Raw genomic sequence first — 24,412 nt, forward strand, 5'->3', positions numbered from 1 at the left:
TATATCAGAGGGTCCAAATCACTCAGACTTTACAAAGGCTCTGCTCGATGACTTGAAATGCAGATGAAAACCGGACTTGTTCGTCTTTTTTTTCGGCAGGGATTTTTCAAGATGGGCGGTTTTTAAACTTGCATCTTGTTGGTCTAAAGGAAACTTATGTGGAAAGAATTGACGAAGAGTATCTTGTCTACCACAGTGACTGTTACAGCAGCTGGTCAGAGTAAACGTTCAGTGTTTGACCACAAAGCCAATGTTTGACAATGGCTGTTCATATTGAGAAGAGAGTTTTGGCTGCGAAAATTGTTGCAGCAATTAACTGGACGTAGATTCTTGTTCGTTAAGTTTCGCTCATTTAGTTTTTGCTGAGTAATCACAGTCAAAAATCGATTTTTAGAGGAAAAGAACAAAAATGTATTGCAGCACGGGTACATCTACCAATACAAGTCAAGCAAATATACCGTTAAAACGTTATTTTACATTATTTTTCTTTTTAATCAAACTTTAACGTTAAATGACTGTGGAAAAACTAAATGACTGAAACCCAAAATACATGAGCGGTTGTTACAAGACCGTTGGTGACCAGTATAAGGCCTCCAATGTACCTACACGACGTTAACAATGGATGGGGTTTCTAGAATCTTTTTCGACAAATAAGTTTGTAAATCTTCCATAGATCTACTTCATACTGTTATGTAGGTCTTTTCCCCCAGCAATAACCTGGGTTTAATTAGTCCAGAACATTTTAAAGGCTATTAAAGTCATTCTCCTCCATGACCTTGAATTCAATTAGTCATGTTTGGAACTTTCTTGAAATTCATGTTTACTGTAAGTGAAGATATTTTAGAACAGCAATTAGCATATCAATAGAAATTCTAGATTGTTCTGATACCTTATATAATCACTTAAGTATAAATACCGGGATGGTACAGATTTTCAGGCAGACTTTAGGAAAACTTAAACTGTGTCAATTTCATGAAGACCTTTCAAGACCTTCACACTCACATGCTGGATTTATTCTCTGAGCTTTGCAAGGATCAACCTCAAGCCTGCAGGCAAAAGGATTTCTCACTCATCAGTCTGTCTCTGAATCACTAAACTCTAGAGCTTTGTGCCGTCCCGGCTGAGATAAATAGCCTGTTAACTTTTACAGTTTATACTTTATCACTTAATTTTGTGATCAGTTTTAACAAATTTATTTTTTTTTTCAAAATCGCTGACTTCACCGATTTTTCTGACATAGCAATACTTTCAGATGTACTTTAGTCAAATGTAGATGAAATTTTTTTTTGTGGGGGGGGGGGGGAGTACAAGGTCAATTTATCCTGTGCCCGGCTCAGAGTGAAAACACTCGTTGAACTTTACTCGGTAACTACCATGATTGAAATCTTGTCGAAATTTATCTGATCGGGAGTTGAATCTCAAATGTATAGTTATCTCATTTTGTAAGCAAAGTCTCAGTTGAGGTCCAGGTCTATAGTCGGTCATTGTACTGATATAAACATCTCTGATAAAGGCAGACAGGTAAAACAAGAAACATTTTTTGAAATGCAGTATTAAGTATTGCCTGGACAGGACGACTCTGAAAATATTCCCTCATGCAATATGTATCTGTTCGTAAGTTGTTCTTTGGTGATATATGTTAAATTCTCAGTCGTGTGTATCATGTGGCTTGTGTACACCAATGACAGTGTAGATGTGCCAAATATCGTGAACTGTATGGCAAAACAGCGTCATGAAGTTGTTCTCGACAAGAAGTACTTGACCAGTGACTTTATTGAAAATTGTAATCAGTAATTTTACAAGTAATAATACAGAAATTATAGCCAGTAAAATATTTTACACAACTGCGAACTGCGGGAATTGATCAAGGGTTCGAGTTGCCCGTACTTTTAAAATCAAATGAGGGATTTTGTTGACTTTGTATGTCAACGTGCAGCATGTAGATCACAGTATTCAAAGATTACGCATGCGTCAAAGTGACGTCATAGCAAAACTTAAAGGGATTAGCTAATGCTTCTTGTAATTATACAGGTAACCGTCTAGACCTTCGTTATTTTAGAAATAATTGAAAGGGTGGTTCTATTTCCCTCCCCTTTAAAAACCTTGTGATTAATTGTTTTACAAAAATAATGTTAATTGGGCTAAAAAATTCTATATTGAAATGACAATTTCACGTAAATAGGTATCCTTAATGTAAAAAATATATCTGAGACGAGATGTATGGATAACATTCTACACAAAACTAACAAGTTGCACAAAATAGGGACTAATGTGTAGCGTCTCGGAATGTTATAGCTGATTGATAGATTGTCATTATTCACAGCAACTTAAGGAGCCTGAAACTATGGTTATTATATAGGCTAATTGACTGCTTTGAAAAAGTCGATTAGTGTGTGTTTGATATTGAGTCAACCAATACGCTACAGCGGCCTAGACACTGCACAAAAATCTTGCTCTACCTGTTGGCCTACTCGTTTCCTAAACTCGTAAAAAAATCCTTGAAAATATTTAATTTGCAAAACTATGGGTGTTATATAGCTACTATACTGTTTTGAGAAGTCATAGGGTCAATGATATTCAGAGAACTTGGTACAAGCGTCCTTAGACGCTGCACGTGCGAGTGGCAAAATATTCACCAGTATCGTTCATGCATAGTTTCATGCCATATATAACGTGGCAATCGCTCTCATTCTGTGATTATCAGATAATCATAACTCTAGAAAATATGAGCCTTACGTAGCTTACCGTACAACTGAACATTTCGTCGCCGTTGAGGGCGTGAATATTGCTTGCAGCCATTAGGCCAAATAAAAAAAATTGTGCCGCGCCGATAACCCGACCTACCCTATTTTTTACCTGCCGACCCTAAACGTTTTAGAGCTACGTAAATACGGAAGTAAACAAAGAAAGAAAAAAAACCGTAAAAAATCACGCGTTCGTTACTTGGCATTTGATCTTTGCTTGAATGAGGATGTCTTTTATGATTTTATTCCTATTATATGTATGATACATTTTTCTGGAAATGTTGTGGCCAGTGTTTGACCGCCCTGAACCCCTGAAAAATGCATATATTTAAAAATAATTTGGAAAAACAATTCCTGCCGACCTACCTACACTATTTTTGAAACCCATGTTATCGGAACGGAACAATTTATATTTTTGGCTCAGACATGGTGCAAACGTACTCATCAAATATGGATACGGCTAGCTAGAAATACCAATCAGGGTGTGTAAATACAAACCGGCAACAACAAAAAAATATTGCATGACAAAACATTTCAAAAATAATATTATTATTCTTGTAAACTATTTGCTCCCGAATCGTTTCAATATAGAATAAACACTCCTCATGGAAATTATTTGTTGCATATTTTATATCATGTTCCCAAAATTATTAGAATATGTGATATCTTCTTAAACGTTGCTTGCTCCATGAGATTCAATGCTAACTTTTTGATGACGTTGCGGGCCACATAGTCACCATTTGACTGCAAGCGAACCGGAGCTGTTTTCAACTTGACAACTTCCGGATTAAAAATGTTCAATGTCATGTTGTACATCTTTTTATGAAATCCGGTGTTTCGTAAATTATTCACAAAAAATAGGGAAAACTCACATCTGTTCTTTAAATAGAGCAATGCGCCATTCGACGATGGAAATCGTTATATTTTAACGGAATTTCATCTAATGTGGAAATAAAACACATTGTCATTTACAAATAAACCCAAACATTTCGAGTGAAAACTGTGTAAGAGAGACATATAATAAAAACATTATAGCCCACACAAGGAACTACGTACCCTTAGGGCTATGTACCCTCTAACGTCGGGCAAATGGTCTCCTACCCTCTGGTCCATAGTCGCTCGTTTGGGTTATAATATATAACGTCACTAAAAACAATATGTGATATCTCTTTGGGTCGGATATTGGGTTGAACACAAAACTAATGCCCAATGTCTCTTTAGAGTGCATAAGTTTTAAAAAAGCAAGTTTTGCGCAGTCTTTACGTGTTCTTCTGAATTTAGGAATAAATGATGGTCCGGGGTAGCACCGTGTGCTGCAATTGCGTAGGATTTGATGGGAACGGTGGTTCGCACACTTTACAGAGAATGAGAGGTGATGAAGAATATTATAATACAAAAATTGTTGATTGTTGTAACTTTGAGTGAAATACAAATGAAATACACAAACAAACAAACTTCAACTCCCTTGCTTGAAGTTGAAAATCAAGCGTGTGAGGTAATGGCCAGCCCTATTGGCCATACTCAAAGCCTCCACGGCCGTTGAGCTTCATGAACTACCTGAACTATTTGGGTGATGGGAAATCCTGATGATGAATATGAAAAATTCATATAACCTGAGATGATGATGCAGCGTTATAAAAGCCAACAGCGATTCTATGCAATTTCAGTCGAGGCAAGTAAGCATTAAGAAAGTAGGCCCGGTAGGAAATAACCATCATGTCTCTCCAAGAAAAATGACTGACTTTTGTCAACTTTTTTCAATATTTTATAGCCTTTCCAATGGTTTATTTCATTTTATATTGCCTATCTAGGTTGAAATACATAGTGTTAGCCTCGCCAACGCGGCGCACCGTGTACAGTATGAACTGCGTAGTAAAATTATGTTTACAGATGAATTCTAGTCGAGATGTCAATAATTATTTTGCACACATATAGGTTTTACAGACAAATTGAACACCGGGTTTTTCAACATGATTTTGAAAGCAGAAACAGTTTTTCCCAGAAACAATAAAAAATTGGAAAACTACATCGAAGGTTTTGTGAAGCTTTAACTTACAAATAGGCCAGGTTCGTCAGGGTTTGACTTCTTCCTGAACTTTGGTAGAAATCAATCCAGTGAACCATAAAGATCTCTAAGAGGCCAGACCATGGAGTGACCGTGGCCAATATTATGGCCGAGTGGCTAATGAGGGTCTGCGGAGTGCAAAAGACATTTGAGCAACATGACACAAATTAAATGTCTTCTTCTTCCCCCTCGACAACGTCCGTAGACTGTCTCATAAGGCCCAAGCATAGAGCCACCCGTCTAGTCTGTTTTATGAATCGTTCCTGGGCGAGTGTGATGGCCATGGAAACAAGGGAAAGCCCTACCAACAGGTACAAGCCCAGGGCGAACAAGTAAGACGGGTCGTCGCCGAACATGGGTATTATGTCGCCGAATCCTATGGTGGTTAGAGAAACGAAAGTGAAGTAAAATGAGTCCAAAAGAGTCCAGTCTTCTTGCCAATACCAGAAAAATAACGCACCAGCTACAGTGTCAAGGAGCAGAACCACGACTACAACAAAAATTGGAACTTCGTAGTTCTTGTCTTCATCATCCGCTTCCTGCGAGTGCCTTCGTCTTTCACTTGTTTTGTCGGTGTCTGACGAAGAAGCAGATTGCCGTCTGATGCTCTCTGATTGGCTGACGCGCATGTACATGCGGTTGCCAACGTTGCGCACTTCCAAATCAGCAAGTCCTTGGTTTCCTCTTGTGTTCGTTCTGTGTAGCCTAGGGTTATCATCCTCGACTCGTGGAATGGAGTTATGTGTTTGCGATCTCTGGGCACTGAAACTGTCTCGTCCAAAGTATGGAAGTTGTGAAGTCTCCTTCGTTTCGAATGTAACCGAAGGTCGCCTGGCCTTGGTTTGCCTCGCAGTAGCTTCAAACAACAACGAACAAACATCGCAGCACATGTGCGAGGTCCTCCCTTTTTCGCCAAGGGCTTCGAAAACTTTGATGACAAGTTTTTCCCCAAGGCAAACGTCTTTCCAGTTTCCATTGTTTGTAGTCCCGCGAGACTCGGACAATAAGCGAGAAATTGTTTTCTTAGGTAGCTTTAAGGTCACAAATTCATCACCCGTTTCATCGTTGGCTCTTTTCGCCGATTTATTACGACGGTCGTTGAATCTTGAGGGCGCAGGCGCTGTCTCTTCGACGGGCTGTCGATCCAAAATTTCCGAATACAAATCTTCGTCATTTCGAGACGTTTCTGCAGAAGTATATGTGTGTTCATTGGGGTTACAGCACCCAGTTCTTTCTCCACATACCCTTCCGTCACAACCCCTTAGATTGTCTGCATGGGTCCTGGAATTTCCGCGAATTACTTTATGTCGCCTACCCCTTTCGTCAGTTTTTATGACGATGTTTCCGGTTAGCACATTCTCTCTGTATAGTCTGATGCATTCTTCCGATTTTTTCCGTCTGTTGCCGGGGTGTAAAGCTTCGTCACCGGATTCGGATGATTTCGAGCTGACTTCCAGTTGGGGATTCATGTAATCAGTCATACCGGTGACCTTGGTCAGGGGCATTTCAGATAGCTTCCTCCCGTAATGCGTGGTGAATCCTGCTCTATACGACCGATCCAAAAACTCTTGACGGATACGGCGGCGCTTTCGCCGGATGAAGAGACAGATGGCCGTCAACATTTGGGCGAAGAGTTTTCCGATATCCGCCATGACAACGAAGAACATAGGTATTCCGACCAGAGCGTAGAAAATGCAAAATAAACGGCCAACGCTCGTTTCCGGGGCAACGTGACCATAACCTGAAACGGTTGAAGAAGAGAAAACATTACCAAAAGAACTGAATTTTTGCTCCTGATCTGTACTACAACACGCCTATGAAAGAAATTAGAATCAAAACACAGAAAAATGCTGGGTACACGAATATTCCAGCTTGATAAAGCATCATTAGCATAAATTTTAATACCAAGACTACGGTCATCAATATGATTTGCTTCAGGTCTTGTTGCACTTAACCAACACATTTTTTCAGAGCAATATTTCTTATCAAAGATGACATGAAAACCCCTCATACTCTATATTTTCAAAATGCAGAGAAATTAAAGTGTATTAGTGTAGTAATACTTTACTGGAAGAATGATCGGAGAGAGGAAGTTCAAAGTTATGCATATTTATTCAAATAACCCGATGTTTTAATCATTAATACCAAACGTTTGGACTTTCTTCCCAAACCACGTCTTCTTTCTAATCGAACATGCGACTGCTTGTTCATGCTAAGGTGAACCCAATCAATTATTAAATTTAATTAATTAATTGAATGAAAATTGAATGAATCTTTGCGAAAAAACGCGATTCTGAGTAAAATGCCTGTGTTATGTGTAAAACCACCTTCCATGAATACCAATCTAGTTCTCATCTTGTATTGATTTGACATCAGTTTTGCATAAGTGTTTAGAAAGTGTTCCAGAGTATGTCTCTGGATAGTGTTAATTCTGGCGCCGTCAAAGGTAGTAAGTGAAAGTCGTAAACTTTTGCTCAAACTTTCGTCGAGGAATCTTTGAACCGTTCTCTTTCAAGATCAATAACAAAAATCGGGGGTCACCGCACAAATTTTGGTACTAGAAATACAAATTACCGGTACCTAAAATTTTCCGATATTTGAAATTCAAAATGGCCGCCACTCCCTGTGTTAACTCTATAGAGAAAATACAATGTTGGATTTTCGAACAAAAGGGACGTTCGCAAGAGCTTTAAAATGAACCCCCATAAGTGGTAGAGCAGAAAAGAATTGAGATTCCCAATATGTGTGCCCAAGGCGCATTCTACCTTACTTGAACAAATCTGATCGTGGCAGCTGATTCGATTGCTTTGTGGGCGGACGGACTATAAGGAGGGCAAAAGCGTGATTTATGAAAGCTACATCTTCGGTTCAGACTGTTCCTTAATTTTGATACAAGCACAGTCATCTTGTACATTAAATAACCGAACCATCTTCATTTCCTTTGTTTTGCGAACATGTAGTCAAATCAACACCTGTCAGAAATCTGTGGCAGGGTGGAAAGCCAGAGCGCCACCATAGGTCACAAACTACCATCATCGGTAGCCCTTGGTGCATGATGGAGAGCATTGAAGGTGTGCAGATTATATGTATTCTTGTTCACACTCACAGTAGTTATCACTTTGTGTCATTTCACTCGATATTGCATCATCTGAAGTTGAAAACAGTTCATCGCGAAAAGAAGACGATTGTCGGTGATTTAGTGCAACTCGCAAAAAAAGTTATATTAATGTTACCGGACAAGGATATACATGGTTTCCCCGATGAGAATTCACTTTTGTGGGATCCACGGATAAATTAGCGATGAAAAGATAAGAACAATTAATTTTGCAATTTGCTTTTAAGACTCCCTCCCCTTTTCGTTACGGTGCGCACAAAGATAAGCTTACATTCAAAAAATTTGTTAGTCCAAGACAAATGAAAATTTTGTTTCTCATCCTCGCGCTCGTCAATTCAGACCGGCCGCGTCAACATTTCTGCTCATGAGGAAATAAAATGAAATCAAAAACCAAAAAAAAAAAAAAAAAAAACCCGCAAAAAATACGTGACGATAGTGCATAACACAGTGCCATATAAAACAGAACTGTAAAGAAAATAACTGAAACTAATATTCCATTCAGAACTTTACACATATGTCACTATTATATTAAGCTGTCAAAACTGCATTGCTGAGCTAAAAGTCAAACCGCAGAACTGTCGCTATACAAAAATACTGAAGCAACATCGCTGTGCATTTATCTCTGCGTGCATTCCTGTGTTGTTTTCATTTTTTGCGCGTTCGTGTCCGTTGAAGAATAAAAAAAAATAGAGGGAAAAAAACCGCGTCACCGCATCATTTTTGCAATATGTCTAGGGTGAGAAACAAACTTTTTATTTTTCTTGGCCTTATAGTACTCAGATCAACAAGGGCACGACGCCGAACGTTACAACGACCCGACAGTGTATACAGTTAACGGAATTATGAATGCATTAGCAAAGGTACAGACAGAAAAAATGTGCCCAAATTTGATGTCGTCATCGTGACGTATTTATTCAAGGTCAAAAGTTATTCTTGTACTACGGAATGAGGATGTTCAACGTATGTCAGTAGTGAAAAGGGAGCCATTTCTCACGCCGAGGCTTGTACAGAGAATACCAATCCACGAGGCACGTGCTTAACATAAACACACAATCCACACACACACAACCCAAGCAAGTTTACACTGCTGAATAAACGTTATGAATTCCTCAATCATCGTCATAAGATCAAGTATTAGCTGTTGCACTGATAGGGCGCCACCAACGATGGTGCTATCCAGCACCTCTTAAATTGGACCCCAGACAGTAGTTAATTGAACTGTTCGTCTCTGTCATGGTGTGACTTTTGAATAGTAATAACATACTTCAACGAATGGAACTATTTTTGGATCATTTCATGAGATTCATTATGCGTATGGCACAGCGAAAGTGTTAGTTTATCATCGTTTTCATACACAAAGACCCGCCAATATAGCAAAAAACGACATGAAACTGCAAAGGCGTCGATGTCTATCGCCTTTCACCATCGTGTAATGGTTCTACTCCAGAATGAAATAAAAAGACGCAATGTGTTCTATAAACTAAGTACGCCCAAAAGATCACGTGATGGCAGTACAAACAATCCCATGTATAAAAACGCGTACGCGAAATTCACGTCCTTCTGTGCGCGTTTGTGCAGAGGGTTTATTTATACCGCGATCCATTCGTAATCTGAGTTACAGCTGTAGATGCATTGTCCAAAAATTAGTTCCAATTGTGTCCATCGCAATCCATTTTACATCAAACAGTACGATACCATTTGTATGTCAGTATGAAACGATGAAATATCACTTCCAACACCTCTGTGTTTGGGCAAAGATCCTCGAGAAAAACTTCTCGCGGGTCTACGGTGGTCTATGGTTTGGGGGAGTACTTCCTCCACCATATGCTGTTCAATTGTGTTGCATATGATATGCACATCACTGGGATTCAGCTAAGACAATACGTTGATCTTAGCAATATAAGTTAATGTTATTGGGTTTTTTTTAGTTTCTAGCTCCTTATGTTATATAATGAGATCAGACATTCTCTAAAGTAATATTTTTTGTATATCCTGTGAAGACAATCACGATGGATCTATTGTTTTCAAATATTAGACTAGGTCAAATACTTGTATATAATTATAATTTTAATGAAATGAACAATGGTTGTCAACCTCTTTACGTAGCTTTACAATCCTTTGTTTTAGCGGAATGTGTGGCATGGATGCGGCAGAAGCACGTGCATGTTCATGTGTTAATAGACGACTTTTTCTGGTTGACAAGTGGAGGTTTCTCTGCTGTCTATGTGCAAACCTAAAGGGGGCGTAGGGTTTGCAAAGCCGTAGATTCTCTAATAGCAAGCTATTGGCAACTGCGTGAAAACAAACAAGCAAAACAAAACAAAAAAAGACTAACACACTGTACAATCTATTCTAAAGGGTACGTACAGTGCCCTTTGCAACCGTTCTTATCAACGCATTTAGGTCTACTTCTCGTTCTGTTGGAACCGGAATTCCTGCAGGCTTGTGGTGGATAATAATGATATACTATGGCCTGGGGTCATCTTTAACTTTCAATGAAAATGTATGTGTTCTGCGTCTGTTTGTGACACCGCCCATGTCTCCACAATATTGACCTGTACAGAGCAATATGGGATATTCAAATTATGAAACATTTCCCTGCGGCGCAGTAAAAGATAAAATCCTTTCTTCTTTTATCGTCAGATCAGAACAGATTTATATCGTTAACACTTGATTTTACCTCTAATTTTTAGCATTTTGGCAATTTCCCACTACAAACATAAAATTTTCTCATTTTCATTTCGATGTGCACAAACCGCAGGCAGCCATAAATCAGACGGCCTTTTAGCGCGTTTACATCTTAGTTGTATGTATATTGTCAGTAAAATTAGTTTAGCTCTAAAAATGGAACATGGTCGACAGTTTACTTTAACGGCTTGGATGAATAACATCAACAAGTATAGATATGACATAGCTATCTTTGTTTTGTAAAGAGTTTTATTCGTCTGTATGTTTTCTAGCTTTCGCGCGTTTTTAGGTAGTTGCGGTGGAATCAAAAACAGAACGGAAAAAGTGGAGCACAAATTGACCACTATGTTTTACAATTATGCGTACAAGGACAGTATACCGTGCTATTACCGCCGTGACTCTCCGACCTTGAACTGTACAAATATAAAATAGTGGACGTTACGCAAATTGTGAAGGTACAGCAGCACGTTAAAGAGAGATTAAAATTTCCAAGTGCCTTGAACTGACCGCACCAATGTGGTCCGTTTACGACGACGAAAACATAAACAGATAAATAAATACTGGCTACAGAGTGATCTGTTTGTTGCATATGCAAATATTTTGAAGGAGCGAGGTCGAATTCGCTGGATATGATGTTTACGATTTTTGTTAGTCCATTATGTTATTCCAAACCTTGAAATACAGTGAAAGAGAGGTCATCGGAACTTAATTCACCGAAAAGGGAAGGGGCAGAGAATTTATCTGGTGGCTACCGATATGATTACAGCAGGTTAATGTACAAATAAAAAGGAGTTCTTTTTTAATTCCGTTCACCCCAACTCCCTCTAAAAAGGGTTTACAATATCCATTGATAACTATTGGTTCGGACTAAACCATGGTTTGGAAATGGCCTAAGCGAAAACGTCGCCTAGAATAAAATCATATTGATCACGTATGATATCAGTGCCAAGAAAAGCATCCGTCTATTGTAAACCCAGGTTTACAGCTTGTCCGAACGACTATTATAACCTGGTACGTAGCATATATTCCCATGGTATAGAAAATGTTTTTGTTTGCCGCGGTTTTGAAGCAAATTCAGCACATTGGGCGGGGACGGGGGCGGGGAGAGATTCCGTCATTATTTAATTGTTGACGTAACAAGAGCGTAAATAATCATTCACTGATATTACTTTGACCAATGATACTAGCACGTCGAGAATTTGGAAGCTTTACAATGTTCGTTAGACGTTTACAATTGCAATTGGTTTTGCATTGAGAAGAACTGTATGAAAATTGCAAAATGAACTATTTATACACATCAGAAGGTAAGCGGGCAAACCCCAGCCTCGTGCGTCAGATCTTGAGAGAAAAGGAACAGGTTATTATTTTGGTATCAAGTGTACGCCGTCAATGTCATGTGCATGATATAGTCTTTTTAATTCTTAAATGCTAGTTTCAGATGGCAAACATGGTGTCTCTAGAGCTATAATCGTTTTTTTGTTTTTGTTTTTTATCATTTGGGAACTCAGTTTTTTTTATCATTTGGGAACTCAGTTGCATCGTAGACGTAGGGTCTCTGGTTGTACAGTTTGGGTATATTTAGACATGCCAAAAGCGCGGCCGAAAACATACACCTGCAACTCTGTCTTCCAACAAGCTATACAGAATAAACAAAGCTGGCTCCTCTCAAAAATATATGAAAATGAGTATTTCCTTCTCCCGCGCATTGTAAAGCTCACAGTTCACTCAAGGTTGTATTTTCCTATTCATCCTTTCATCATTATTTGAGTGAACATTTTATCTTTTGGGGGCATTTCTCTCCTTTTTTTGCCCCTGAAGAAGGCAGAATTGTTATAATGCCAAAAGCGGGCCCTTCTCCCTTTAGCCTTTTGTATGCGTTAAGTTGGTTGATGATTATTTTGTTTATTTGTTTGTTATTTTGTTTATAGTGCAGGTGTCAAATAACATAATGACATACTAATGGTTCCTTTTCCGCGGCCCCTTGGTGTAATCTAATGAAGTCTAATCGTTTGACATAGTTTTTGTTTTTTGTTTTTTTAATCGATTCAGGTTTTTTTTTTCTTTACATGTTTTCACAAATTTTATGAGAGTGGATGACACTATGGAGGAGTAGCTAGAAGTGATTATTTTCCTGTGAGTTCCATTCAGAATTAATCGAATTGAACTATCACTAGTACCAGAAAATGCACACAATTTCCCAATCGACATTGACTACAGTTCGCTACGGTAACGAGTACAACTATTCACAACCAGACTCCTGCATGCACCAGTGATCTACTCCAGCAATATGGACGACCTGAATGACGTGATAACAGATGTATATCCCGTATGCATATGTGTACGTATGTGTGACTGTATGTGTGACTGTATGTATGTGTGTCTGTATGTGTGGGTGTGTATATGTAGGTAGGTAAGTAAGCAGGTAGTAAGGTAGGTAGGTAGGTATAGGTAGGTAGGTGGGTTGGTGGATGGGTATGTATGTATGTATGTATGTATGTATGTATGTATGTATGTATGTATGTATGTATGTATGTATGTATGTATGTATGTATGTATGTATGTATGTATGTATGTATGTATGTATGTTAGTCGTTTGTTTTTAATTTGTTGGTTTGTTTGTATATATGTACGTATGCACGCATTCTTGTTAGTGAGTATATATTTATTTGCGACACGAATACACAACGGAAACTTGCCCACGTTTTGCATGTTTATCAGGATGTAAACATTTAGTACAACTACTTAATGACAATGCTGACAGAAAGACCGGTCAGTTCTGCGAATTTTTGGCAGCTGGCTGAAAAATTTTCGAACACTGCCCGACACACATGGAACACGGTGTCTTTTCACATCCACCAGTGTTCTGATGAACGTCTGATGAAGGATATCATTAACAGTCAGCATCCGAACTTTAATTTTAAATAGAGACACATTGTTGCATGCGGGAGCTTTGAATATATCTGTATAGACAGTCTAATAATAATCATAAATTACACACCCATGTTATTTTACCAAAGTGTCGCGAACGTGTACCAGCTTCCGTCCAACAAATTATAAAAAGTTTGTTATTTTTGGTGCCTGACAAAGAAGCTTACACGCAATCATATTTGATGCAGGCTGTCGCTGCAATGTACGTGGCTGGGCTGGAGAGCGGCACAGTGTGGTTCGTATGCATTGAGAACACGAAATGTTATAGGCATGCGGGCAAGAAAAGGGGCAGCTATAGTGGAAAGCCAGTTAAATGTTTCATCTAATTATTCACAGAGGACCAAATGGAAGAGGGTGTCTAGCTAACCTGCTTGCAAATTTAGGACATCTCATATTACCAGGAAAAAAATACATCAGGCCCTTTTCATGTGATTTTTATGTTATTGAGGTATCACGCCCTTCAAAACTGAAAGACTTAAACTTTGCCCAAACTTTCCCAAATGAAAATTACATACAAACTGTTACCAAATCAACGATAAAATTCAGGATCGCCGTACATTGAAATTCTGTCACCAGAGAAACAAATAACCTATTATTTACTGATTTTTGAAATTCAACATTGCCGCCGTCCCTGTGTTAACTCTATGGAGAAAAATAAAATTTTCTGTTTTCGAAAAACTAAGATGTTGAAATTTTTTCTTACTCCAAGAGCTTTAAAATGAGCCCCCACAAGCGGTAGACCAAACACGTGTTGAACGAATTTGAAAGTCCTGATATTCCCTTGACGTGATTCTAAAGACTGGGGAGTGGAAGTACAACAACAGCAAATCTATCGTAACTAGCTGATATTATTACAGTTTTCATGAAGCAGTTGGTCGAATATTTCAGCACACCTACAAGACAGTAAATCCATTCACAGTCCCTCCACCCACGTGGGTGGAGGGACTGTGACAGTATCAGTCTTATAGTCGTTTGCGCTCCCCGTAGTATCAGTATCGTGGTCCCGGTCATGGCGGACACAACGGTTCTGACATCCAAACTCATCGGCCCAACAGTTATCCTGTATCAAATGGTCAAGCTAGCGATCAGCAGGATGCCTGATAGGTACAATGGTGAATCATTGTGGTCAAGGAAAACAGGCTGGTGGTCAAGGATCTCGGATCGACGAATATTTTTGCCACTGAGTATAGATTATGATGAAAGGGAACTGTGCAGAGGAGGGGGCACTTGCGAACGAGTTGTCAGCGGGCGGAGGGGAGGCACTTAAAATTTCGAAAAACGTTTTGCTGATTTATGAGAGAAATCGATGAGAAGGCAGAAAATAATTTGTCTTAGTTTTCTTGAAAAGATCATCGCATAACATCGCACACGTTCGGATAATTCTAAATTATTAGAGAAATGCTAACGTTGTAATGATTTGATTACTTCGCGCACTTGTTTCACCATTTCTAAACTTGTCTTCAGATCCGCTCCTACCACCTCGATTTTACCAAAGTACATAATTGTTGAAGCAGCCTGGCAGTTTACTCTCAACATCCACCGAATTTTAAAGTTTTCGTCTGGTCTTTATATACCAAGAAAAATACATACAACTTCTGTTAACATGTATAGGTTACATCGATTTTAAAATCACAACTAGAACACGCCTTTCAGTTTAAGAAAAAAACAAACAAACAAACAAATGTGACCTCCAAGAAGGAGTAACAGCTATCAGACAATTGTCCATTGTTAGCCTAGAAAGAAGTGTGGGTATCCATCCATCGTGAGGCTTCACACAGTCCTGAACCTCTTCCAAACGAACAACCATTAACAACAAATGAGAACATTTTGTTTAGTATGAAATGGTGTACACAGCTAATCCTTTGTCATGGCTTACGTGTTGTAAGTTTTCTGGGGTACACGTCAAATAGATAAAACATTGTGGACACTTTGGTATCCATAAATACACTTTTATTTAATAATCACACGTTTTTGGTGTTCATGTATAGCATTAGAGTAAATTGTAAAGCATTAGACTATGAATAAAAACACCAAATATTCCAGTAATGTCAGCGATGTGAATAGCTAAACTCCGGGCACATTGCACCTTTATTAGACTCGCAATAAAAAAATTCATGTTAACTCGTTTCTCACTTTCGTAATGACTGAAAGCACCCAGGCAATATAATGCAATACATTTCATATGGGTTTATTAATCGTTGTAAACATAGCAATAAGTTTATCCTTTCAAATCGGTGTTTTAATAAAAGCCGTACGAACAAAAGTCACATAAACAGGTAAGAGGTTTGTCTATTCTCTACTTTTATGTTTTATAGATGGTCACACAATCATTTACAGGCAGACATGTTGGGTTGCAATATCAGAACAAAGACAGCAATCACTGTTTAATCTTGCACGTCCGCCATATTGAAATAGGACGGCCAGATCATGTTAAAGGGATATTAATGTCGTAGTTAGTTTATGCACTTATTAAGATGTATTCCAAACATTTTCGGTCGAATCATGACTACATAACATACAAACATTTATTTAGTGCAATGCAGACTCACAGCATGACAGTCGTTGATTATTTTATTCCAAAACTACGAATGCACTCTCTCTTGAAATGAACATGACAGGGGTCAGGGGTCATGCATAATGAATATATGCGTACGACAAGTTGAACAGACTATTCAGAAGGAGGAGTGTTTCACATTATTTATGTGATGATCGAACGATAATTCCAAATGACCAAATAAGACAATCGCACTGTTGAAAAACATATGTATGCATGATTCTCAATCATCTTGCGGAGTTTGTTTTGAAATATTATTTGTTCAAAACCCTGCAAGCAGTTAAAACTTCCTCAAGCCTATATTTCGGCAATTTATCGAAATACGGGAAGTTTAAATCATAGTTTCATATTCGCTGACTTCAAAACTGTTGTTTAGAGGAAAATTAGGATTTATCAGGTCTAACGCAAACTTTTCTAAGATTTCATGTGCAATTCATGTGTTTTAATCATCGACGGTCTCCGTATACCCAGTATGACAGAAAGAGATCCGTAACACTACGGGGCATGCGCATATATAAGACCTGTCTCCAGGGCACTGTAGCACCCGTACCTGTAATATAGATATTACTACAGTTGTTGCTCGTGCTCTAATGTGAAAAGGAATCAATGAACAATACATAAAAGCGATAACATTACAGTCATTTAAGTCTTCTAAGGTGAAACCCATTGGTTACATTTCAATGCACAACACGGCAATTTCGATTACAAAATGACGGGACACAGTCAGATTTCACGCCTGGCTTGTTGGTCTCCTGCCCGTGTTGCTTCTAATGATTACACTTAATTTTCTCTCGTTCGATGAGTCAACTTATAGCATTTTCAATGACCCCTAGCTCATCGATAGTGGTAAGCGATACCCTGACCGCGAAAACCTGCTGCAATCGTCAAGGACGCGAGCGAACACCGACCGATGATTTCCGAAATGTTCCGTGACACATAGACAACACTGATGGTAATAATGCCTTTGCGAATTCTAAATGACTGACTGTCGCTATATATTCTATTTGTGATGTTGCGCCCGACATGGATAATAGCTATGATATTTGATGACCTTTTCACCATTTTATGCGTACGAATAGTATATTACAAAGTAGACTCAACAAATATATTGCAATACACAGCAAAAGCCCATGAAATGTACAATATCCATGGATCTTTAATATTTGCAAAACGATTCTGATATCAACGACAGTTCAGTTGTAAACAAAGATATTTGATATTGCATATAATTATACTGTCCTGTGTTATTAAGGTAGTATGCGCCTCGAAAGTAAAAGACTTAAATTTTCGCTCAAATTTTCCTCAAGGAATCTTTGAACCATTCACTTTCAAAATCAAGAATAAAAATCGAGGGTCACAGTGCAAATTTTGGTACTAGAGAAACAAATTACCAAAGGTTTACCAATATTTGAAATTAAAAAATGGCCGCCATCCCTGTGTTAACTCTATGGAGAAAAAGAAAATTTTTCGATTCCAAAAACTAAGACGTTGAAGCTTTTTCTTATTCAAAGAGCTTCAAAATGTACCCCCACAAGTGGTAGATCAGTAAAGAATTGAAAATGTTTGAGAGTCAAAATATCTGTCCCCTAGATAGGCGCGTCCTCTCACTATGACACCATGGTCATTCGAAAAGTATGTATTTTACAGACAGAACGAAAGCTAGAGGTATAGGAGATGTAAAGAAATTTGCAACATGAACGCGATAGGAAAATGCATCTTTTTGATATTTAAAATTAAATTGCCAACATTTCAAAAATATTGCTTGTCAGTGTCAACGCTGGCTATCGTCTGTTTAACAGTGCCTGGGGAACAATACATATTGATTGGTTGGTCTTGCTAGCATTTTGCGTGAACAAGTCTTTTCCGACATTGTCAAAATGTTTACGTCATAAACGCGGAGAACAGTTTTGCGCCAGTCGTCAACGTGTCACACACTACAGCTATAGCTCTCTTTTAGACAGGCTTTTTATCCAAATATTTAAATATAATGAAGCCTGCTATGTAATTTTACTGCTTTAAACCACATCTTATTTATTACATGTACGGCACAGTACGAAATATTAAAGCCTGTCCATCTATATTCTATTCTTTCTTCCTTGTCTTAAATAATAACATTATCACATGCACAAGCCAAGTTTGTCGTCTCCGAACAAAAATACGGGATTTATTCTCTGGTCGTTCTACGTCATGACAACCGCGTCTATGTCATCAATTTTGGTGCGTCGGACCTTTTTTTGTCGATCTCGGTGTGCTCGTAAATATGTAAACAAACAACATGGTGGCCGATGTTTCTCCCACGTTCAAAAGTCATGTAATGAAATCGATATTTTCACAGACTACGACATTACTAATCCGAACAATGTAAACACAAGAGTGTACCGCCTGTATATTCCGAAGGAATTACGTGAATAATTTGCGGAAACAACGAACTCGAAGCTGGTCGCGTATACCATGGGTTCCGTACGCATTGCAAACAGGGTCAGGCGCGACGTTTACAGTGTTCGCGCCGTCGAGATTCAGTCGATATTTGTTCCCGAAAAATAGCGTATCTTCGTCTGTGATAAATTTCTAGGACTATGCTATCTTTGAAATAGAGTATAACTTTGCGGAAGGTAGCCTACATGTAGACCGAGAGCTGTCATTTGCTCAACACATGAACGAACGTGAGCCCAAGTGCACATGACGGACGACTGGAAATGATTGACAACTTGTGCACGGCGTACTGATATTTATTCCTAAAGTAGTTCAAAAGTTTAAACGCGGAATCGTCATGGAAAACTTATTTTATTTTGCAAAAAATAACGAATTCTTGGCTTGTGCATGTGATAAGTATATTATTCCCTAATATTTTTCTTCATTCAGCTCGGAAAATACTCGTGACGTAATGACCGTGTCACCACTCGTCTTCGACTCGTGGTGACACGGTCATTACGTCACTCGTATTTTCCTTCGCTGAACGAAGAAAAATATTAGGGAATAATATCTAATTGTCCGCGAGTTTGCGACAGTTAGAGTGTATAGGTATCCAATGCATCTCCCTCCAGGGTCTACGGTTTGAGCTATGCATCCTATTGTTCACCTTTTATCATATGTAAAAGTACGCGCCTCAAAATAAGAGACTTCAGCTTTTACTGAAGCTTGCCGCAACGAAACTTTAAACCATACCCTTTCCAATAATAAAATCAGGGGTCTCTTCGCAAAATTTGTTATGATAGAAAAAAATGACCCACAATTTACCGACACCTGAAATTCAAATGGCTGCCATCTCTAGGTGAAAAATTAAGATTATATTTTCACAAAAATAAGCAGGTGAAAAAATTCATTTACTTCATGAGATCCAAAATGAACCCACGCACGTGGTTGTCAAAAATAGCATTCAACAAAATATGTCCCCGAGGCGCATTTAACTCGATCAATCTAAACAAATATTGCCGGAAGCAACATTTGCATTGGGCCAATTCTGTTTCTCAGAAACTGCCCAAGCTAACGCTCAGAGAGGGATTTCATGGGTGGACATTCGTGTCTTGATATCGATGACATTAAAGACAATGATGAGTCACTTTTTAATTTCATATAAGCACGTCAGAAAAAGAAAAAAACAGGTTGCTAAGAACTATGACTCTCTTCTGAGCATGCTGTCATGTTTAACCAAAGCCCAGGCGGTTTGCAACCCACTATCTGATATTTGACCAGAGCGAGAGAATGACACACTTACACGCACGTAAATATAAATAGTATCGGGTAACTCCAGTGGCCCGTGAATGCAAGCGATCTGGTTATTATGTCTTTATTTGCTCTTCTCAAATATCAACAATTATTGCGATGGTTGGTTTGTTGCTTTTTTACAGCTTGCTATTTTTCAGCCTCAATCTGTTCGCTTTGTGGGCCACGTGCCAAACTTTCAGGTAATGAAACAACCAAGGGAATATACAATCTTGAACCATCGTAAGTGGTGGTAGTGTTTCGAAAAAACCTTGTAAATGTACATAGATCGGAAGGCGAGACAGAAGCCTGGCTGTTTTAATCACGAAACACGGGGTTAGGTACTTTCGCTCTCTTCGATGTATAAGAACGTATATCCTCTTAGGGCAATAAATGTATCACACGTAAAGCAAGCTGTGTCAGAATCGGTTTTGAAACGACTTGTCGGATTCCGCCTACAGATTGTAAACAATTTTTACGTACTGCGATGAGCAATATCTCGTGTACACAAGAAATTACATCGCCGACGGTTGTATGTCATACCTGAGTAGCTATAGGTCATGACCTCTACTTTCAACGGCCGATGAATGACTATTTCTGAGTCAGTGGGATGATACCGATAATTAAGTCATCATTTAAGAGTACAATGCCCAAGGAAAGTTACTTTTTCATCTATTTGTCTTCAAGGACTTTGCTAGGAGCATCTGATAGCTGAATCCTTGTAACCATACACAGTAAAATCCATATAGAGTGAATCCCTCTGAATTCTGTTCTCTGAGATTATAATGAAAAGACATGGGGAAATATAGCATATGTTATATATATATATATAGAGAGAGAGAGAGAGAGAGAGAGAGAGAGAGAGAGAGAGAGAGCATATATATAGAGCATATATATATGTGTGTGTGTGTGTCTGTGAGAGTGTGTGTGTATATGTGTGTGTGCATGTGACGATATGAAATTTAATGACTGTAATTTTACTTAGTTTTTAAATTATTGAAAAAACAGTCGATTTTTCATTTATCTCTAATTGTTTCACGACTTGACGAATTTCTATTATTTGTCGAAGTAAAGACCAAATAAATAAATTAATAAAAATAAGTCGATAGATAAAAAATGCAGAAATAATGTATAAACGTTTAAGAGTGTGCCCGTGCGTGTATTTTGACTCTGTAATGAATATTTATTTTACATTTGAAATAGATTAGTTCATCGATTCATCAATGGTTCGATCGGAAGATAGGTGGGTCCGAAGATAGGTATTTTAGATAGAGAAATATAGCAACATGACGGAAAGATAAAGAGATAGATAGATAGATAGATAGATAGATAGATAGATAGATAGATAGATAGATAGATAGATAGATAGATAGATAGATAGATAGATAGATAGATAGATGAAGTAGGTAAAGTAGGTATAGTAGGTAGGTAGGTAGGTAGGTAGGTAGGTAGGTAGGTAGAGACACAACGCCATGGCAAGAGTCCTTGACCTATGGTGTCATGTGGCGAACCACGAACAACCAATTGAATATGATCTGATTGTGTCCCACAGAAAGCCAAACATTCTAAACGTTTAAAGTCACAGTATCTGTAACATTTCATAGTCTTTGAGAATTTGTTAATTGAGAATTGGCGCGATAAACAGTGTTAAATCTACGGGGGCAATTCAATTATGTATTTTCAGCAAGACGTGAAGGTTGAGACTTCCTTTGCTCCACAGAGCTTCAAAATGTCTTCACACAAGTAGCGGACCAGAGAAGTATTGTAAAATGGGGGATACGAAAAACCTTCGTAAGGTGCACTCTAGTTTCAACAGAGCGAAGCGATACTGGAATTTCATCCAACCATGATATGAACCCGAATACGATATGCATGGTCGAGGCTTAGTCATTTTCCAAAATGACCCTGTAAAATGACAAAGCCATTTGTCTTGCTCAGTGCTGGGAAAGAGAACGCAATTGTTCAACTACGCAAATATGTCCGAATGAAAACTGTACGTTTTATGTTCCTTAGCTAGAGAAAAGCGCAAAGTATAGTGCGGTCTACGTACATTGTTTTTCGTGACCGATTTTCATCGTCTATAAGTGTGCATGAGACATAATGCCGTAAAGAAGCGTTTTTTTATGTCAGTCGTCATGCACCATAACTAATTCATGTTCTAATATTAGTGAACTCGTATAGATAATGGTTTCTGTCGCGGAAAATGAGCACTTCGTTTGCTATTGGGGACTGTGTTCTTAAAGGTCGTAGACTACGCTATTTGACTTGTCGCAACGTGGCATAGACGAAAGCCGGAGAGAGAGAGAGAGAGAGAGAGAGAGAGAGAGAGAGAGAGAGAGAGAGAGAGAGAGAGGTGGGGGATAGTCTCGCTAGGATGTATTGTTAATGTTTTGTCATAGAGAGTATAGATAGAGGATAATACACAAGAGAAATCATACGAATCGACAAAACTTAATGGAAACTCGGTAAAATTTTACATTTCACGCATTTTAAATATTCATTTTCACCTGTCTGCATTTTTTTGCCCTTCATTCGATCTGGTTATCCTTTGTTTATGTTGTTATTTCTCTTTTATATTCAATCGGCGTGTGACAGCCTTGCTTCCCTGCGTTAGGTCAGAACGTTTGTTGGCAAATATATTCAAGGTTTATGGTAAGAGTAAATTACCCTTGTCTTAGACCTTAACTTTAATGTCACACTCATTTACAGAATTAGACAAATTACGTTTAAGATCTTTCACTGTACTCTCAGGAAACGTTATGATATATTAGCCTGCCTGACATTTTGACGACTGTACGCTTTATGCGAGGACAAGTTTGAAGTTTGCAACTTTCATCTCATGAGAATATTTCAACCTTTGTACGCAGAAGCTAGCCTTGATGTGGTTTTTACTGCAATGTGCTTTTGAACTGTGGTGCATTTATACTGGTTGGTGTCAGCCTTACCGATTGTTGTCACGATGGTGATGCACACAATAAGTGAACCTAAAATAGTCCAGTGGCGCTCAACCGGCAGGCCTGTCGCCTTCAACCCGTGGTTTATTTCGTGCTCCACGCTTTCTGTGTAAACCTCAAACCAGTAGTTGGCCCTAATCCGCCAAAGTTGTTCCCCGACCGAAGTCTGGTTCCACAAGTCCGAAACGATATCTCTTCGTAGCTTATCGATTTCCTGAAGTTCCATCTGGGACGCGCCTTTTTCAACATACTGAAAAGTAGCGGCTCCGGCGCACAGGTACGAAATGAGTACAAGCAAAGGTCCAACATGCGACAGGAACGTTTTTGTGAGAGTCCTTGCGAGGCTTTTACATGAACGTTTCTTTCCACGTCGCAAACTTTCGACGATGGCCAAGGAAGCTAGTGTTTCTCTCCTAAATGATGTCATTTTTGTATTCCGTCAAACCATACACAGCCGGCAAGCGTACAAAGTTGGACTTACTCACCAGGACATGTTGCTCTTGATGAGGTTGACCGGGTAATGCTCGTTGTTAGCACTTTCCATTCAAGTAATACGGCGCGGCTTACGCAACATTCCTTACCAACATACTCTGTATTAATTACTGGTGAAAAAATCAACTGCTATCTTTTGATTGTCATGGCTTGTCACTGAATAATTCAAATGCCAGAAAGACGCCAGCCTATTCTTTTACACAGTCGTTCTGAAATGGTCGGGCGTCGGTGAGCACGTATACTTACAATAAAGCAGTCAGATCGTCGGTATATTTAAATAAATAGAGTACGACGCCCCCATCTGGGCGGAAACTTAACGTCCCGCCCTCGGATATCATGGGCGCTGAATAATGTCGAACATTAACGAACCCTGTGGAAATGAAGATTAGTACAGCCGACGAAAATTATGAAAATAAAATGTTTAAAAGATAAATATTAACTCGCCAAACAATGCGCCGTCGTGGCATGCAGTCAAACGACCGTTAATTCGTTGCTTATTTTCGAAGAGTTTTCTTATGTCATGCTTGGCTTTGAAGCTGTGAAAAATGGCTTTAATGGTTTTCACTTCTACAGCATGCTTTACACTCTCAATGTTGTGTGCGTCTCGAAATTGAAGGACTAAAATCTTTACTCAAACTTTCCGTATGGGAACTGTAATAATGGAGATCGGGGGTCAACGTGCAGAATCGGTACTACAGAAACAATTCACCAAATATTTCACAACTCTTGAAATTCAACATTGCCGCCATCCCTTCCCCCTCCTCCGTGTTAACTCTTTTGAGAAAAATACATTCTCGATTTTCACAAAGCAAGGACGATGCACTGTCTTCACTCCAAGAGCTCCAATTTCTGTCTTTTTACTCCCACCGTCACATGAGGTGACGAGGCAAGAAGTCGTCGTGGTCAAAATCAGCAGTAAAATTCATCAGAAGAGCACCAGCACAACTACGGATCCACAGCTTTCTTAAGGTAGAATGCGCCTCGTGGACAGATATTCAGACTCTCAAACTTTTTCAATTATTTTCTGATCTACCATTTGTTGAGGTTCATTTTAAAGCTCTTGGTGTAAGAAAACTTTTCATCGGCTTTTTTTTTTTTTACCAAAAGCAGCATTATAATAAGCACCAGAGAGAGAGAGAGAGAGAGAGAGAGAGAGAGAGAGAGAGAGAG

General features: G+C 38.8%; 2 protein-coding genes across 3 annotated transcripts in view; one reads left to right on the top strand and one right to left on the bottom strand.

Moving 5' to 3' along the window:
• The window catches only part of LOC139137471 (uncharacterized), a 144,654-nt gene extending 140,931 nt beyond the window's left edge, over positions 1-3,723 (top strand). For both annotated transcript variants that reach the window (XM_070705591.1, XM_070705590.1), the window contains exon 23: positions 100-3,723. In XM_070705591.1, the coding sequence (XP_070561692.1) occupies positions 100-126 (27 nt within the window). In that variant the 3' untranslated portion in view covers positions 127-3,723. The remainder of the gene's footprint in view (positions 1-99) is intronic.
• Positions 1,756-23,486, bottom strand: LOC139137472 (uncharacterized). The gene is made up of 2 exons (XM_070705596.1): positions 22,742-23,486; positions 1,756-6,550 (listed from the first exon to the last, which is right to left on the bottom strand). Exons 1-2 carry the CDS (start codon positions 23,175-23,177, stop codon positions 4,977-4,979), a joined length of 2,010 nt encoding a protein of 669 aa, XP_070561697.1. The 5' UTR covers positions 23,178-23,486; the 3' UTR covers positions 1,756-4,976.
• Between the last annotated feature and the right edge of the window lie 926 nt (positions 23,487-24,412).

Source organism: Ptychodera flava, chromosome 7 (assembly GCF_041260155.1).
Source record: "Ptychodera flava strain L36383 chromosome 7, AS_Pfla_20210202, whole genome shotgun sequence".
NCBI classification, from domain to species: Eukaryota; Metazoa; Hemichordata; class Enteropneusta; family Ptychoderidae; genus Ptychodera; species Ptychodera flava.

Excerpts from the sequence above, each read along its gene's own strand:
- LOC139137472 (XM_070705596.1), bottom strand. The coding sequence starts at position 23,177 with ATGACATCATTTAGGAGAGAAACACTAGCTTCCTTGGCCATCGTCGAA. Across the intron at positions 6,551-22,741 it reads CACCATCGTGACAACAATCG|GTTATGGTCACGTTGCCCCG; the intron begins GTAAGGCTGACA and ends CAACCGTTTCAG.